At 41.6% G+C, this 19402-nt stretch overlaps 1 protein-coding gene across 2 annotated transcripts in view; it reads left to right on the forward strand.

The window, feature by feature from the left end:
• rnft2 (ring finger protein, transmembrane 2) overlaps window positions 1-8577 on the forward strand; it is a 37920-nt gene extending 29343 nt beyond the window's left edge. For both annotated transcript variants that reach the window (XM_085961775.1, XM_085961776.1), the window contains exons 7-10: window positions 3114-3263; window positions 4411-4476; window positions 6688-6789; window positions 8004-8577. In XM_085961775.1, the coding sequence (XP_085817901.1) occupies window positions 3114-3263; window positions 4411-4476; window positions 6688-6789; window positions 8004-8138 (453 nt within the window). In that variant the 3' untranslated portion in view covers window positions 8139-8577. The remainder of the gene's footprint in view (window positions 1-3113; window positions 3264-4410; window positions 4477-6687; window positions 6790-8003) is intronic.
• The last annotated feature ends 10825 nt before the right edge of the window (window positions 8578-19402 follow it).

Raw genomic sequence — 19402 nt, forward strand, 5'->3', positions numbered from 1 at the left:
GAATGGAACTAGGAGAGGCTGGTGTGAATTTGTCAGACATGGATTAATGGAGCACTCTCATCTGAGTCAGAAGATTGTGGGCTAAAGCCCCAAGTCCAGAGACTTGTGCACGTAATCTAGCCTGGCACTTCACTGCAGTACTGAGGGAGTGCTACACTGTTGGAGGTGCCAACTTTGGATGAGATGTATAAACCAGGGCCGCATCTGCCCTCTTAGGTGGCACTATTCAAAGAAGAGCAGGGGTTTTCTCTCCATGTCCTAGCCAACATTTATCCCTCACCCAACATTGCTAAATAAAAGATTATCTGGTCATTTACCTCATTGCTGTTTGTGGGACCTTGCTGTATGCATATTGGCTGCTGCATTCGCCTACATTACAGTAGGGACTACACTTCAAAAGTACTTAACTGACTCTTGAAGCACTTTGGGGTGTCCTGAGGACGTGAAAGGCACTATATAAATGCAAGTTCGTCAGTCAGTCAAGATGGACCACAAAAAATAGGCATTGGAGGAGAATTGAGCGATCAAATGTGCTGAAGGCAGTGAGTTAACCAAAGTATTAAGAAGGACAACAAGTCAGAGTCGCAGCAGTACAAGATGTCTTTTGTGGCATTCACCCGGTGCTGTGAAAAGACAAGTTCATTTTCCAGGTGAGACCTCCTTGTCAGAACAACATTAACCTCTTTCAGACTTTAACACACCTGCTGTGTATTTCTGGTATTTTCTTCCAGATCTACGGCATTTGCAGTTTTTCTTTTTAATCGGTGGTGTTGGTCTCAACTAGTCTATTAGTTATATTTCTATTTTCCACACCGGTTTTTCATTTTAGAGACAGAGGATGCTACTAAAATCATTGTGAATTATGAAATAGAACAAAAAACAACTATAAATTAGATTTACAGGTTAAATAATATGGAACTTGTTCTTTTATTGAATAAAGAAGTCCGTCACATTTAATTGTAGACCCGAATCTCTAATTCTATTTCTATTCTAGTGATGCTGGCCAAAGTGAATAGAAACCAGATCAACTTAAAGCTTCACTTTGGCATCACTGCTGTAAAATAATTTTATAAACAAAAATAGTGATTAGAAGACTGCCTTTTCATAAATGGGACACAAGTTTGAATTCAGACCAGCCTACTGGAATGAAAAGCATCTCTCTCTGCTAGCTGTAAGAGTTCGAATTGAAGTGAGTTTGGGCACTCAACTCAATTCCCAGTGGTTACGAGTTCAGAGCTTTGAACAATGAGCATTGAACAGTTCTCCATGAATTGGCACTAAATGGATAATATCACAGAGAGAGGAGAAGGATGACTGATCTTTGAAATACAAATTGTCACATTGATGCAGTAGGGGGCATGCTTCTGATGTTGGATGAAGGCTTATTGCTGGGGCAGTACAAAGAGGAACTTCACCCTGCATCTAACCATCTGTACCTGACCTGGGAGTGCTTCGCGCTAAGATTGTATGGAAACTGTTCATTTGCTTACATTGGAAACCCTCAACCCATATAGAGCAGGAGAGTTATTAAAATTAAATAAATTTTAATAGTTTACGTAGCCACATACATTCATGTAAATTACCTTTTAGAAAATGCAATTGTGAAAATGTTCCTTAAAAAGGCATTACAGTATTACTCTTGTCTATTTTTGTTTAAGGGCTGTCACTCGTACTCCCCCACTCACTTTTATTTACAGAATGACAATTTGGGGTGGAACAATTTTACTTCTTATTGTGTTGCAATCAGTTAAATGTTGGCATTAAAGGAATATTGTTCATTAATGAGCACAGTTGGCCAGTTCTGCCCACCAGCAACACCCTGACAATTGAAAATGTATAATCTAAATATATTACCTTGTAGGAATGCCTAGTTCCTATCCAAAGACTGAAGTCCACTCAGGCGCTCAAACAAAACGAAGTTTAATGGAAACTAACAGGTTTAAACAAGTAACTGCAGGAGAACATCGAGTGTAGGTCTATTCAGTTCGGAGGCTCCACGAGGACTGCTGGCTGGTCCCGTGGTTGACGTCATGACGTCATCATGTTCTTCCCGCTAGTGGGGGATCACGTGATGTACGGCGTGACGTCATCGCATTTACCCGCGCTGTTAAAGTAATCACGCTCTGTACAAGTAAACAGCATAAATAAAGATACAGACTCGGGCTGTAGCTAACATGTTGTTAAAGGGAATTATATACAAACGATCTGAGTCCTTTAGTGGCTCCGCCACAAACTTAAAAAAAAAGTTAGTGCATCCTCTCCTGATGGCACTGTGGATACGAAAACACCATGTGGTGTGGTGAGATCCAGAACCATACTGACCAGGAAACTCCAGGTTTGATCTGTAGTCCTTGCTCCGTTAGCTCACTCACCTCAACCAGAGTAGCAGTGGGGATGCAACAGTTGCCTTTGGAGTTCCTGAGTTGGGAGGGGAAATTACTAAAGGTTCTTTGTCCTGATTGCTCTCTAGTAACCTTGGCTGGAAATTGTGCATATGTGGACATAGTGTGAGGACAAGATGTGGTTCAATGTTCTGGAATCTCAGGCAGTTTGTCCACTTAGACAAAGTAACCCAATGGTTCCCTGTGGAACTGTACCCCGGTATAAGTTGTGCCCTTAAGAAGTGAAAGGGAGAAAATTGGGGGTAAGAAATAGCAGAGCAGCATTCCTGATACTTTCCCAGGTTGGTACTTTGAATGTTAGTGAGGTGAACTGACTGACTCCTGCCCACCCATAGCTTGATCTGTTTCCCAGGAGTGACATGATGTAATAGCAGACAGAGTTAATAGACTCAATATTAGGTCTGTCACTCCAGCTGAAGTGAAGGGACCTGGGTTAGGCATTTACCGGATAAACTTTTAAAATCGAGTTATATTGTTTGAAAGCACCCTTTAGAGTGATGGGTATATTAAAAACAAGATAATACTCCTTTTCATCCCTGTCTTAAACCATTTTAAACCTGTAGACTGAATAGAACTTTCAGAGCATTTCTGAACAAAGTATCATTACTCTAAACAACAACACTGGAATAGAAGTATCTGGTTGGTTTAAAAGCAAAGGTAAAATGTGTCTTATTCACAGTAGAATTAAATCTTTTAAAACTGTTTTTGCAGGGAACACTCTACCTTCTGATAGAAGAAATGAGCCAGTTATTGAGATCTTTGATACCTATCCAGCTATGGTACAAATGCATCATGGGAGGAGACTCCACCAATAGCTACTTGTTGGAAGGCACCCTGATTGTTCTGTACAGTCTCTGCAAGGTGAATACTCAGAAGCAAACAGAAGATGACTTGTTACAGAAACATTTTCTTCCTTTTTGTTTCTTGTGGTTTGCACAGGGGTGTACTGTTTTCAGTTTGCATTCATTCTATTTACAATTATGATGCATGAAATCAGAATAAAAATACATTTATTGCATATGGGTCTTTGAGCGTTCTCCAGCTTTTAGACCTATTAATTGTTCTGCCAAAATAATCTTTGTAGGTCAACTACTGGTTTCACTAAGTAATTATGAACAAGAGGTGCAATTTGAAACATTTACAACCTCGCTGCATTTTTGGAGAAGACTTCCTCTGTTTGAAATTTGTAGCAAGACCACAATTTGTAGCAAGATAATAAACTTAACTGGAGCAGCTACATAAATACTGTGGCTACAAGAGCAGGTCAGAGGCTGGGTATTCTGCAGCAAGTGTCTCACCTCCTGACTCCGCAAAGCCTTCCAACATCTACAAGGCACAAGTCAGGAGTGTGATGGAATACTCTCCACTTGCCTGAATGAGTGCAGCTCCAACAACACTCAAGAAGCTCAACAACATTCATGACAAAGCAGCCCGCTTGATAGGCACCCCATCCACCACCTTAAACATTCACTCCCTCCACCACCAGCGCACCGTGGCTGCAGTGTGTACCATCTACAAGATGCACTGCAGCAACTCGCCAAGGCTTCTTCAGCAACACCTCCCAAACCCACGACCTCTACCACTTAGAAGGACAAGTTCCCCTCCAAGTCACATACCATCCTCACTTGGAAATATGTCACCATTCCTTCATAGACGCTGGGTCAAAATCTTGGAACTCCCTCCCTAACAGCACTGTGGGAGTACCTTCACCACAGGGACTGCAGCGGTTCAAGATGGCGGCTCACCACCACCTTCTCAAGGGCAATTAGGGATGGGCAATAAATGCTGGCCTTGCCAGCAACGCCCACATCCCAGGAACGAATAAAAAAGTACCTCCTTTATATTCAAGTCTACAATTTTGCTACAAATAACAAACAGAGGAAATGTCCCAAACTCCTGTGGCATATGGATAATTTATCATTTTATTGTATACTGCTTATCTTTGACAATTTATCCAACATTGTTTCTTTTGACCAGTAGTATATTCTCTCTTTGTAAAATGCTGCAGTTCTTGGATGTCTGTGGTCGAATAGGTGGTTTGCGAAAGGCCTTGAAGATCTTGTGTAAATCACAGGTAAATTGCGTTTGATCAACAGAAGCACTCTGCACCGTTGGCTATACTTATAACCAATTTCTGACAGGGAAAAGTACTAAGTGGAAACCAGTTATTTCCTTACAGGGAGGAAGGGAACATCCAAGGGGCTCTTCATCCCATGCTGTTGCTACACACTTGGAGGTCAAATTGAGAGCACTGGCAGAGACATGGCCGAAAGTGGTCTGTCCCAGATACAGAAGTGCCTAAAGGAAATGATGAAAATAAATCTAAATGAAACAAAATTCTGAACTAGATTTGGTGTTTAGACACATTTGTCATTAAAATTGTTCAACATTTACTGTTACAGAAAAACCTGAGACTTGAGGTTGAGCATTAATCAGTGCTCAAAATTGCAGAGTTGGGAACATATCCATAAAAGCATTTTTAACTGTGTACACTCACCACGCAAGCTCTCACTCATTCTGTAAGGAAAACCATCCGAAGTTGTGATTGCATCTCTTATAATTTATAGTTAAGTGCACTAAATGTTATAAAGTGTTTACGACCATGTTTCTCTGTCACATTTAAGCGTTAGTAACTCTCAGCTCAGGAAGGTTTACTGCAGTTGGTTGTAGCTGCCCGGGGAGCTATCGCTTTATTACTATCCAGTGACTTCAGCTGGAAATGGCATATGTGTGGACAGCGTTGATTGTTTGTGATGCCACCTACAGTTTATTAAGCCACTAACACTGCCCATGCTCACACATGCAGTGTGGCTAAGTGGGCAAGGTAGTGGAGGCCTATTAACGCCAGTGCAATTATACCCAGCATGACATACTGCCTTCAGGAAAAGAGGGTTAAGGAGAGAAAGCAGGAGGAACAGGAAACATTTACCTTTACCTTACAGCCACGCAAAAGTGACAGTACAACTCCAGAGTTAGGACCTAACCTGACTCCCAAGCAGTGAGACCTCCTCTGAAGAGACAGTTTCACACTGCTGGGGTTTAACACCACATGGGCCAAAACTCCAGTCCCATGTAATACCTGCCTTAAGAAGTGCTCATGGGTTCCTTTGACCTCCTTGGCACTTTTTTTTTTACAAGCTTACAGTGCTGCTTTGAGTGCGTGGAAACTCCAGCCCACAAACTCAGGCCATTTAAAATGTAACAGCAAGGGGCAGAGCTCTGAGCATAAGCAGACGAGGCACAGGTGGAGCTCTTCCCTAAACCTGAGAATCTGATTTGAAGCGAGGGAGCATTCTCCCAGGATGAGATCAATTCTGTAGGCTCTCAATCCTGGGCAAGTGAATACAGGTATGGTAGAGGAGTGGGTAGAGGATTGGAATAGCGACTCCAGAGGTCAGGAGCGCAAGTTTCATTATGAAATTGAATTCAGTAAATCTGGTAATTTGTGGGGCTGGCAGCATAACAACGACTATGAAAGCTGCCAGATTATTGTAAAAACCCAGCTGGTACACGCATGTCCTTCAGGAAAGGAAACCTGCCCACCTGGTCTGGCCCACCTGCCATTCCAATTGCTCACCATGTGGTTGACTCTTGATGCCCCTCTGAAGTGGCCGAGCAAACAATCACTACTATCTTCTCAGAGTAACTGGGGGAGCTGATAAATGGCATTGGGAGTGGGTCAACGTTCTGTCTTTACAAGGACACGAGAGTGTCGACATAAATGAAGAAGAAAATAAAACTTTTAAGTGGGGGCAAAAAGAAAATCTGTACCAAGTCAAAATAACTAGCCCTGCAAAAGACTGTGGAACTTTACAACATAATTGATGCCTGAGACTAAAAGCTGCGTGGATTTTACAGCGACTGATGTAATCTTCAATTCCAGAGGAGCGTTTATGTTACGGGGTTGGATGCGGAGTCTATTGTAATTAGGTTATACGGCTCTTGACTTCACAACTGTGAAAGGGTCTCCTTGGTCTTTCAGCACAATTAGCATTATGTCAGCCGCACTTCTATTACATAAAGTGAAACTTTCGCATTGATTTTTAGATTAATTTCTTCTTGGGACCAATGCCTTGTTTTGCGACTATCCTCAGTCTGCACAACTACATCTGCTGTTTTCCAAAGGCTGAAAAGTATCAAAACAATGGGAGACCCAGCATCAGCGCGCTTTATAAATTAAAGCCACAGTATTGGCACGATCTGCATTGGGTTTTTGTTGTTGTTGGAAAATAGCAATATTAAAGCTGTGCTTCTGACTTGCTGCAATTGCCTTCTCTCCTGGCAGAGCTGTGGCGTGCGAGCCACCAGCCAGCAGTGCAGCGAAGCCGGAGATATCTGTCCGATCTGCCAAGCAGAATTTCGAGAGCCTGTGATGTTGGTCTGCCAGGTAGGGGAGAGAAAAACAAACAAAAAGACTCTGGATTGTTTTTAGCGGTTATAGAAAGGATTATTTCTGTGTGTGTGTGCAAACCGATCCTCAATGGTCTGTTAAACCCGGCGTTGCAAGCACTGGCCGAGAGTTTCCCTGAGCAAGATTTGATGGTTTTAATTACCTGATCAGCAGATACATGATAAGCGATCAGTCTGATTGTTACAAATGGGGGAGGTCGGTCCATTACCAGACAAACAGCCCTGTTAAGGCAGAGAAAAGTGACATTTATCATTGGTGCATTGCATTGGGAAGCGTGAGACATGACAAAAATCGAATGAAGCACTGTGCTTAAGAATCAATTTATAATTGTGGGAATGATATGTAAAGAACCAGCAGAGAACAGGCCTGTAGGGCCATTGGTGCTGTAGTGCACAGTACTGCTCGAAGCAGGGTTCACAGTTAGTACAGTGTAAACAGGAAATGCTGGAAATACTCCGCAGGTCAGGCAGCGTCTGTGGAGAGAGAAACAGAGTTAATGTTTCAGGTCGATGAATGTTCTGAAGGGTTATCGACCTGAAACTTTAACTGTTTTTCTCTCCACAGATGCTGCCTGACCCGCTGAGTGTTTGCAGCATTTCCTGTTGTATTTCAGGATTTCCAGCATCCGCAGTATTTTGCTTTTGTTGATCATAGTTAGGGCCAGCTTTGCATCTTTAACAATACAGTTGCCATGTTGAGGGACTTTCTTCAATGTGTTTGGAAGACACATTCGGCAGAAACCCAATTGTGGAGTAGGAGCACACAATCTTATTCATACGTTTATGAGCACTTTATTTCTGTATCACACGTAGAGTGGGACAACATAAACTGTGTTCACGCGCAGCCTATCTACGTGTATTCAAGGCAATATATTTAAACATACAATCGAGTCTTAGATTTGAGTTGTATTTTTGAAAGGTGCACTGGGAGTTCTAATCAAAAGGTGGAGGCTTTAGAATGTGAAATTGCAGCGGCTAACGTGCACCCCGCCCCGCCCTTTCTTAATGAGAGGATTGAATTGCCACTGCATGCTTTCGGTGCTAGTGTAGAGAGATGAACGGTTCGGTTGTAGTGTGGCTGATGTGACTCCGTTCGCTTACCGGTACGTCTCCTGCAGCTTCACAAGTGCGGATCTCACTGATTCTGTTCTGTGCCCTTGTCTTCTCCACCTCCTCCTCCTCCTCCTCCAGCACGTCTTCTGCGACGAGTGCGCTTGCCTGTGGTTCGACCGGGAGAGGAGCTGTCCAATGTGCCGAACCGCTGTCATCGAGACCCTGCGCTGCTGCAAGGACGGGACCACCTCAGCGCACTTCCAGGTCTATTGATGGCCCGCGTGGAATCGATCCACGGCGCTCGCTCCCCGCCGCAGAGACCTCTTTAGCACTTCCGCACTCCTCGGGGATGCGTGTGAATGCAACTGTGCAACAGCTGGGATCGTGCTCAATGTTATTTAGTGCGAAGAAATTGTACAATCTCCACGTGCGACACTAATCATAACATATGTAGCTTAATAAATATTTCAAAATCAGCACGTGTCTGTTAGGTAAAGGTATTCTATATTTACGTTTTAAAAAGGCCTCGCTAAACAAGGGGAATGTATCCTAGCGTGGTTGTTTCAACATCAGCCTTCATCTTGCGGTTGGATATTCTATTAAATATGTTATTCTGTCACTTGATTCATGTGGTTTGCAGAAGGACATCTTCATGAAATATTTGTTTTCGCTCAATGCAAATTTAAGGTCCTTTAAATGATACCGGAGAACATGTTCTGGTATTGAAACATTTATTTAGAGTTTCAAGTTTATTTTTCAAACATTCTATGAAACAACAGACTAAAAAAGTAACCAAAGTCGTCATAAGTGTATTTACAATAAGACACTACTACAACTTTTTAAAAAATCTCGTACTTTTGTAATTACATGCAGTAACATCAACAATTGTATTCAACTGGTATAAAATTGCGGTAACAAATGTTACATTCCAAATTTAAAAGCATGCATGTTTTAGTTGTTCTGATGTCTTGTAAAATGTAACCAGTGCAGTTTTCCGGCCCAACTCCTTCACATTCCGGTAGTTTGTTCAGCCCAAGTCTGCGGCTGAGTTTCACTCCAGGGCAACGCTCTGACCTTTAGTGCGTCGACGGAATGACAGATACTCCACCTGTCACCTGCAAAGGAGGAGAAGAAATTCATTGCAGTGCTGCTTACTATTGAATAAAATAAAAGTAAAGCTCGTTTTCTGAAACGGAAGTTGCTGTAACTGCCTTTCCTCAGTAATCTCATGCACCACTTCTCTTGAAGGAGGCACGCGAACACTACTTTGGGAGCGATACTTGTGAGTTGGGCTTATGGAATTTGATTTAATACTGGTAACTTTGAAGTCATTTTCAGAAGAGAATAAAACTCCTTAGTGCCTTACCGTAGTGGGGGTGGGGTGTAGCTGTGTCATAAGTGCTAGAGCAAATGTAAACTTGCTTGATAGTTGACTGAGCATGCAGCAAAAACATTATTAGTAAATAGCCCACAGCTCAGAAGACCATATCTTAAATTCAATCAAGATTATCTCTTCCCCCCTCCCCTCCATTTCCCCTCAGTTCTACTCTTCCTCTCCTTGGGAGGTAGCTCGTGCACTGGCGCACTGTGTCGCCCAAGTGGCCCCACAGTGAGAGTTGGCGGGCTATTTCACTGGTGGACGAGAAGAGTACTCAGCATGATTGTATCCTCAGAACACACACACACACGCGTTGCAGCTGGGGTGACTGGCCATGGATCAAAAGGAACGCTGGCTGATTTTCACCATCAGCTCTGAGATGGTCAGGCCAATTGTATCATCCCTGGTACTGTCCAGCTGAGATCAGCTGTCTCAATGAAGCCCGAGACTTTCCACAATATGGCTCAGTGCCACGCCACCAGGTGATCCAGAAGTTAGTTAATAGGCTCACTTTTAAAAAAAATTGCTGTCTTTGGAGTTCTGCATTTGGAACCCCTTGGTCAAAATGACCAATATTAAAACTGACTAGAAGTTCCCCTCCACAGATATTTACATTAAAAAAATTATGATATCAGCTTGTTTCTGGTTTAAATCAAGCTACTCCGGCAAGGCAAGATAATTATTTCAATGTTAGTATTAAAATAATAGGATCAGCATCTGAAGTTGTAGTTGATAATTGCACTCGTGTCGGAGCAAATTAAGTACTGTAGCTCGAATATGTTTAATCACAGTATTCGGGCGAATGCAAAGCCGACGGCTCCTCTTACCTGTTGAAGTCCAGATCCCAGGTGTCAAACTTCCTACAGGTGTTTTTTTCTGATGAGCATGAGGATCGCTGTGACATGGACGAGCGTGCAAATGGTGTAAAGGTGCCTGTTGCTGACGTTAGTATGGATTCTGTTCCTGTCGGCGGCTTTCCTCTGTGCCCTTTCTTGCAAATGGTCCCCTATAAGCCTCAACCTTCTGGCGACCTCCTGCACTTCGGAGCAGCGTTCCCCCGGCCGGCCGGAGGCGCACACACACACCGTCCTGTCCACATCGTCTGCTTGCTGACACATTGCTAACCAACTGCAGCCACCGAAAACCTCAAAAGTCAGTGCCTCTGTCGTTAGGAGCTCTATTATTAATTAAAGCTGCCTCCAAGTGTCACATGGCGTTCCGAGGGATTTACATCATCTCTCCCCCCCACCCCCCCCCCCCCGCGTTCAGTTTGTGTTGGAAGGTAATTCTTAACCGTTTAGTTGCTGGAGCTATTAGACAGTTGTTTCTCACGGCTTCCAGAGATTGCATGGCAGGTGTACTTTTTCCTGCAGTGAAAAACATTTATTTTTCTTTCTGTCCTAGAGTTTTTATTTATTTATTCATTCACGGGATGTGGGGATGGTTGAATTCAGAGGTGGAGCCTCTTAAACATAGTCGGGAAAAGAAAGGCATTACTTGCAATTGTGGGATTTGGAAGCAGGGGACATATACCGTGCCAAACAAACTAAGGCTGGTGTGCGAGCAGATTCTACAGCAAAAGTTGCAGAGATTGAACTGGCTGAAAAGGAGAAATATGAAAGAAAAGGTAGTAGCTGGCAAGGCCAGCATTTATTGCCCATCCCGAATTGCCCCTTGAGAAGGTGGTGGTGAGCCTCCTTCTTGAACCGCTGCAGTCCGTGTGGTGAAGCTACTCCCACAGTGCTGTTAGGGAGGGAGTTCCAGGATTTTGACCCAGTTCTTTCTAGTCTCGGTATGCTTTAGATTGGGATCCCTAAACTCGTGTTATATTCTTTTGTAATAGGCCGAGGATGTGGGCGGTTTCGAAAAACTACTTTCTAACGCACATTTGCTACCCTAAGTTCTGTACGGCTGTTTAAAAATGGTACATACTTTATGTTTAAATAAAAGTTTCCTCTTCCCTTGAAGAGGAATGATATTTAAATTACAGGATGGAAATAAATATCCCTTCCAAAAGATGCTGGGGGCAGATGGCTAATTTCCCCCCTAGAGGCGCATTAGGAATTTATACCTACAAATTTGTTCCGTTCTCTGTAGAACCCTGTTGTCAAAATTCACCAGACATCATAACAAACGACCAGAGTGCAATACTTTCGCAGTTCTAATGAACATTTACCAAAGTTTGCGTGTGTGGTTCAATTCAATGTTACTGTTGGAAATCATTATAGGACGCGTACAAGGGATTTTTGCGTTGATTTGAAGGCAATCTAGGTTGGAATCCAATATAAAAGCAACTTCAGGCGGGGAAGTGGGGAAGGACGATAAAACAATTAATCCCAGGATTCTAGATTTAATCCACCTTTTCTTTCATATTTTACTTTTCAGCCAGTTCAATCTCTACAACTTTTGCTGTAGCATCTGCTCGCACACCAGCCTTAATTTGTTTGGCATGGTATATGTCCTCTGCTTCCAAATCCCAGAATTGCAAGTAATGTCTTACTTTCCCAACTATGTTTATGGGGCTCCTCCTCTGAATTCAACCCATTCTGGTATAATGATCTCTCTCTCTCTCTCTTTGGTTGTAAGATCCTAGGTGAAATTAGTTTGGACAGTTTGGATCCAGTTCTTAATGTGTGCAAGTTCACAGGCACAAAACTTCACTCAAATTGGCATTAGTTTGGCACTTTTACACAGGCAGGCGACAAGAATGGCTTATGTGGCAAGTGGAAAAGCTACTTAGGTGAAGTAGGTGTGAACTTCTAGTGCAGTAAGGGCAAAATCATATCAGGACAGGGGAGACAGAACTTTACTCTGTAGCTGGCTATGGTGTATCTGACCTGGGAATAGTTGATGGCACTGAGTGGAAATGTTTTTCATTAGGTCAAAAGCTCATGTCTTGGTGGGTCACATGGAACTTCATACACAAATTAAATCCATGTCCCTAATGATTTGTATATGTTTCAAGTTGCTGATCTTAATGTTCTCCTTTAGGAATTACCCACAACTGAGGCAATATCACTAAAAACAGCCCCTTTCAAACCTCCAACCCCACTAAATCCAACAGAACAAATCAGCCAGTTAAAACGAACAGGACTGAGTTGCTTGCGCTTGGAAAGCCCAGGGCTTTAGGATTGCATGTTGGGCACCCTTGCCCTAGACATATCACATCCTTCACCTTGATGATCAAAATATAGACATTGAATGTATACATAAAATTGAACGATTATATAACTGCTGTTATGTAATCTCATTTTTCTAAAAGGTGTATCTGGGACTGTTCAATTTCAAAAGTATTTATTGATTAACACATTTGAATTACAAGATAGAAACATGGAATTACAAAGCGTAAGGCAGACAAGAAGAAATAACTTGTGTCTTCACATCCTAGGAATATCCTAAACGCTTTACAAGCAATGAATCATTTTTGAAGTGCATTCACTGTTCTTATATAGGAATCGAAGCAATTTGTGCACAGCAAGGCACCACAAACAGCAAACTAATGATGGACCATTAAATCTGGTTTTGACCATGTTGATTGAGGGAGGCTTGTTAGCCAGAACACCAGAAGATCTGCTCCTCTTTCAATAATAGCATGGGATCATTTAACTCCATGTGACAGGTGGGGCTGCAAGTGGGGGTGGGGAGCACCTCCGACGATGCAGCACTCCCTCAGTACTGCACTGGTGTCACTTAAGATTGTGTGCTCTAAGTGGGGGCTGAACCCAAAACTTTCTGCCTTCGAGCCAGAGAAGCTGACAACAATTGAACGTCGCAATATTCTTTAAGAGCTGTTATCAATAAACTTTTAAATATCAAAGTATTTTAGATAAATGAGATAAATATAACATTAGGTTTTGGAGCGTTACGGGGCAGTCACGCAAAAGAAGGTTGATATACCAGTGAGAGTCCAGCGATACCAGATTTTATTTCACTGTATGTTACAGGAAACTAGCACTCCACTTATATTTTATACGTATGTTATCATATTGGAGTGTGATAATGTCTGGACTAGAGGATGTATCCCTCTGATCACTGTTGCCATATTCAAATGCGTTATGGTGGCCGTACAATAGCTATGGGTGGCAAAGAACTAAAGAAAGGGCAACATTCAGTTCCTCAACACAGTCAGTGGCATATTTAGCAACAAATTATTTTTCTTTCTTTCTATATAGAGCTGGATATCTACGATAGCTCTGTGATTCGCGAGCCAAGGTCTTAATAATTGGTTTCCATTAATTCAAAAAGTCACAACCACCGAGATAGTTTTTAAGTTGGCAGTCAACTGCATTTGCAGGGTGGGGGGGGGGGGGGATAGCAGTCCACATCATAAGCATTACAATCACTTTTTTGTAATAATTCTCACTAAACCTAAATAAAACATTATTTTAATACAATAGCAAAATGCTGTGGATGCTGGAAATCTGAAATAACAACAGAAAATGCTGGAAATACTCAGCAGGCCAGGCAGCATCTGTGGAGAGAGAAACAGAGTTAACGTTTCAGGCCTAGGACCCTTCTTCAGGACAAAGTCAGAAGGGTCCCAGACCTGAAACGTTAACTCTGTTTCTCTCTCCACGGATGCAGCCTGGCCTGCTGAGTATTTCCAGCATTTTCTGTTGTTAAAACGTTATTTTATTTGAGCACACAACAGTGACAACACTTCAAAAGTACTTCTTTGGCTGTGAATTACTTTGGGATTTCCTGAGGTCGTGAAAGACGCTATATAAATGCAAGGTCTTTTCTTAGTTTATTTCAAAGAGAAAATATCCTCATACAGACTGCATAAAACAGAACATTCAACGCAGAACAATTTATAGCAGCTCCGTAATACCAGTGAAGACATCACACGTGCGTTATGAATGCAACTATTCCATTTATGCAAGTTTGGGACATGATATTTAATAATGAAATACGTTTTAATTTAAAAGCAAGCATATTAAAATATTCGCATCAAAGATATACATCGTGGGTAACAGACGATCCATATTTATTCAATTTGTAAGGAAGATCTTTAGAAATGACATTTTTGGTCTTCAGTTTTGATTCATCGGATCTTTTTCACTCCTAAAACAAATTGAGTGTCGCACTCTTCGCCATTGCGCATCAGTCTCATTTGAGAACCTTATTTCTTTGAATGTATGTTTCCATGCGCTTGACTTTTTATTTGATTTATATAATGTTAAATCAGAAACCCGATTTAGCCTCTGGGACGCGGAAGGGGACTTTAAGGAAGTGAATCTGGTTTATTGTTTTCTCCGATTGAGTTGGACTCATGGCAAGTTTACAAATTGGTTGTGATTTATTTTCAAATGAAATGGGAAAGAATTCTTTAAACATGTGGAACTTTTACATATGATTTGACGGTATTGATTTCTTAACTGGGAACACCAGAAATGAAAAGTAAATCTAACTTTTTTTCTGGGGAAAAAAGTCATTAAGTTTGTTGTTAAATATTATGAGATGAAGGCGAACAAGGAGGTCGTTAACTAAAGCTCTTCATTATGTGCTAAGAAGAGGCAAATTAGGCCCATTGAGCTCCTTGCAACCAATTTGTTGTGTGGCAATGGCAAGAGTTGATGCAACTCCACAAGAGCTTTACTGTATTTCTGAAAATCCCATCAGAATTTGGCACAGTGTCACATTAACTCGGTAATTACATGCAGGTGAAACTTCTACTATTTAAAAAAAATAAAAGCGTTAACACCTTATAATTCACCAATAGACCAGTTCTCGCATTTGGATTAGATTAACGAGTCTATAATCGTCGGAGAAACCAACTGAATTGTTTTCCAGTTAGAATGTATGGGAATGGTTCCATGATTTAACCGTTACTGTAATGTTTCCGTTTTAATTAAAGTGTGAGTGAGCTGTACTTTGGAATGGTAAACGATTTTTACATCTCCGAACCAAAGGGCGATGAGTTAGCCAAGTGGCGAGAGTGGCGAGGTAAGGGGTGCTTTAGGTCTCCAGAAGCTTTGAGCGATCTCAACCCTAACCTACCAGTGATGAGCATGTACAGTAAAAGTACAAGGGCGTGTTCAGAAAGGATGGCGTCATCCTGGAATTGGGATGGAGTTGCGTTTTGCAAAGGGACAGGTACTTTCCCGTTGAGCGTGTCTTCTTTCCGTCAGGTAGTAGTGATAGCAGAGGGAGATTTCACATTCGGGCTCGAGAAGACATGCAACTGAATGCTGGACGGACAGGGTGCCATTTTAAATCAACATAGGTACAAAGACGAGCGTACACATGCGTTAGAAGCACACAAGGGAAAATAACACCGACTTAAGTTGAATAAAACGTTCTTTCTCCAGGTTAAAATGATCTTTCTGAACCTGAAAACAAACTAATCTGCATCATTAATTATTGACCCAGGCTCCAGTGAAAGTCGCAGTGACTGAACACAATCCCACATAAAACTCGCCAGGTGGCCTCTCTACCCACTACGTTTCAGAACATCATCTCCCATTGCTACCTGTCAGTTAATTCCCGGCCACAATTTGCAGCCCTAATCGAAAGGAAACTTTCACTTATTTTCTATAGATTGCTGCCGTTAAACACTAAAGCTCCCTTACAGCAATGAAAACCAATCTTATCTTCTCAGTGGTTGTGTTGCTGGAGCATCACAAGAGCTTCTCGAACGAACATACATTGATGGACGTTGCATATCCTGTCACATAGGTCAGTATTGAGAGGTACTGTCAAATACATGTTATGATCATTCTGCATAACTCCACCATCATGACTGCTATCGCATGTTGTTGGTATGGACGTGCTTTGAAACGTGTGAGAGAAAGACAAACTAGGGTTGCACGGCTTAGTGCCAGAAAGGTATGAGGTGGATTTCGTAATTGCAAATGAGGCCGAGAATGCAGAGTGGAATTTGGTTGTATTATATGCAGGAGGTCGGAGAAACAGAAAAGCTCTTTCTAAGACATTCGCACGCAATCAGTGATCAAGAACAGAACATAAAATAGGGCAAGTGGGAAGAGGTGTGTTTAAACAGTGTAAAGTAATTATAGGAGAATTCGATTTTCCGTTGTGCTGCAAATAGCAGGGTTGCCTTTCTGTGCCTTATGAATGTAAACAGCCCTGCTTTGGAAGGTCCCAGAATTTTGTAACATAAGCAACTCGGAAATTGACGAGGTTTGCTTTGTTTTCTTAACTAGTTCAAATTAACAGAAAACTGTACCGTGATAATACTGTAGCATCACTGGCAACGCGAAGCTAGATAACGGATCAATTATATTCAGTAATTTAGATTGAGGGAATGGACGATCTTGCATTGATTCTGGCAATTAGAACCACAGAACTTTACAGCGCATGAGGCCATTTGGCCCATCCTGTCTGTACCGGTTCTTTGCCAGAGCAATCCAAAACGAACCCCAACATCCCGCGCTCTCTCCTGACACTGTATCTTCAAATATTTATCCAACTTTTCCTTTAAAAGATGCAAAGGCAGCCTTTGCTGATCAACTGCTAACCTTTGGCTCTTCAGTCTATCGCCTTCCCAACTGAACTGTGGCGGCAAATTCGTCCTGGCATTCGGGAACGTAGCAATATTTAGAATAATAAAGGTTTATGAAAGCAGGTATTGTAAAGACACGAAGATGTTACCGTTGAAAAATAAGTTATTGCGGGATCAATAGAAAATTTAAAAAAGTTTACATTACTGGTTTCTTTATATAGGCAATGTCATATAACGTTTTACAACTCAATTTATGTCAGTTTTTTTTAATTTAAGTACCGTTTTCAGATATAACCACGAAAAACAATTATGTAGCTCACCCAGGTCCAGTTCCCTTGACAATAGTAGCACATTGGAAGCGAATCTCAACAACAAGCTATTGGACCACATTCCCTCTATTAACATTGCTAAAAAAAATTAAAAATCTGGAAACTGCTGCCAAAACACATTCATTTAAATCTAAATATTATCAAGAGGATAACGCTTCAAGCCAATTATCTCCATTAAGGTAAAAAAAAACAGCCTCCTCGACTTGTCGATGTTATTTGTAGTTCTGAAAGTTCTAAAACTACAAGAAACAACGGAATATGCGCCTTGCTGTTTGGATCTGGGTAAATGTTATACACATGTGTATATTTAATATTTTAATTATAAAGGTGACATACGAGTCCAGTATTCGCGCCTAGAAGTAAATGGGCCCCATACAGCAATTGGCGGATTCAAACAGTGTTTACCAATTACATAAAACAATAGGTACACTCAGATCTGCCAAGTGTCACTCAGTTGCTAATCAATTTGGTTGACAAAATTAAGTTTGCAATTGAGCCAACTCTTGCCGATCCTAGCAATTGCCACCTCTGCCAGTTCGGCCTACTTATTTATGTTTTTAACCAAAATACAGTGATTGCGATATGCAAAAAAAAATCGTATCTGTCAATCATTCAAAAGTAGTGAGTGAATTCCAGCACGCGTGTCACGATACTTGACGCATGTGACTCTGTTACAGGAACATCTTTCATTGCATATTTGCAAATAGCTTGCAAGCAAGAGCCCAAACTCATGATTCCAAACTGTTTACAAAAATGCAAAACAATGATGTTGCTGCAACGGAAGGACAGTCTACCTTCGATGTTAGGTGTTATATTTTGATCTTCTCCAATGGCTTCATGAGTTTATCGCAAGGAGAATGCTGGTGGGGCCACTCCGAGTAACCTCAGTGCCCCTAAGTTTGGGGGGGGGGGGGTGACAAATCGGACAGACAGCTCACTCCTGATTGCTGTCTAATGATCCCTGTCAGGAGTACTTGTGTATGGAGGTCAGGCGAGGACTAGGTAGGAATTAACTGTGATGGCCTATGTGGCCAAACAGCTCGTGGACACTCGCCATCAAAGCTCATGTGTACAGAATATCCACGAAGGTAAGATACTAAATCGAACGCAAACTACCGTACTACAGCAAAGAGTCGACATATTCGGATGAGAACAGAAGGCGAGAAAAAGGGAATAAAAAGCTTTTGTCATAATCTGCCATTTTGATACTTTATAACATACTTTTGCCTGTTTAGTTGCCAGTTTATAAGTAAATGCAAAGGAAATCAATAATAAAACAACTTGATACTGTCATCATAATGAAAAAGCCATGGGGTGCTAGCATATTAATAGAAGTGGGTTTGGCTGAAAGTCTTCTCTGCTATCTCAGTGGTGGTGGAGGCAATATGTATGTCTACAACATACTTAAAAACAGTAAAATAGTGGACATTTTTATCCCTCATATCACATTTCTGTGTTCACACTTCAGCATCATACTTTTCGATGTACCAATATTTAATTTTCAACCTATTCAACCATTTGTCAGTACATTAGCATCCTTCGTGCTCAGATGTAGCCCATCCTTGTCGAATAGTTCCCATTTGTCCCAGAACTGGTGCCAATGCCCAGACAATGTGGAATCCCTCTTCCTGACACTACACCTTTAGTCGTGCATTTATTTCCCTAATCTCCCTGTCCTTCCCTATTCTAGTGCACGGCTGAGGAAATAATCCTGAGATTACCCCATGAGGTCTTCCTCCTAAGCTTTATTCTGAATCTCATAAATTCATCCTGTAGGACCTCTGCCACAACCTTTTTCAAAAAGAAAAGGAAAGCCAGAGATTTAGATTATATTAATGCATGAATCAGAATTATTGACTTAAAATAACCTGAGTAATCACACAAAAAAGAGATACCCAGACACTACATCCTGGATTCTGATTTACAGCCAGAAGCACAATTAAACTCTGATTGACCTTACCCTTAGCTGCTCCCACACTAAAGTCTTATTGGCCTCAGGCTTTGTACACTTAACAATGATCAGATATTGTAGCCTTAAAGGACAAAAGTACACCACAGCAGCAGAATAAAACATTTTTGCATAATACGATAGAACGACCTGGTCATTATAAAGAAGTGTATCATCTGCTTTACACGAACAATCATCACAAGAGATCTGCTATACTCTTAAGTCCAGTGCACATTTACTCCATCACAATACGGGAGTCAGGCTTGTATGTGTGCGCACTTGCACCTAATTGGTGTAAACTAATTATTCCTAAAAGAGCAACAAATCACAACAGCAGCAGTCGGGAACATATGAAACAAACACAATGAAAGATGTTTAAGAGAAACTAACTAAGCGGAACTACCAAGGACATATGAA

The sequence above is a fragment of the Somniosus microcephalus genome, chromosome 19 (assembly GCF_052327205.1).
Source record: "Somniosus microcephalus isolate GS21.2 chromosome 19, FLI_Smic_1.0, whole genome shotgun sequence".
Classification (NCBI taxonomy): Eukaryota; Metazoa; Chordata; class Chondrichthyes; order Squaliformes; family Somniosidae; genus Somniosus; species Somniosus microcephalus.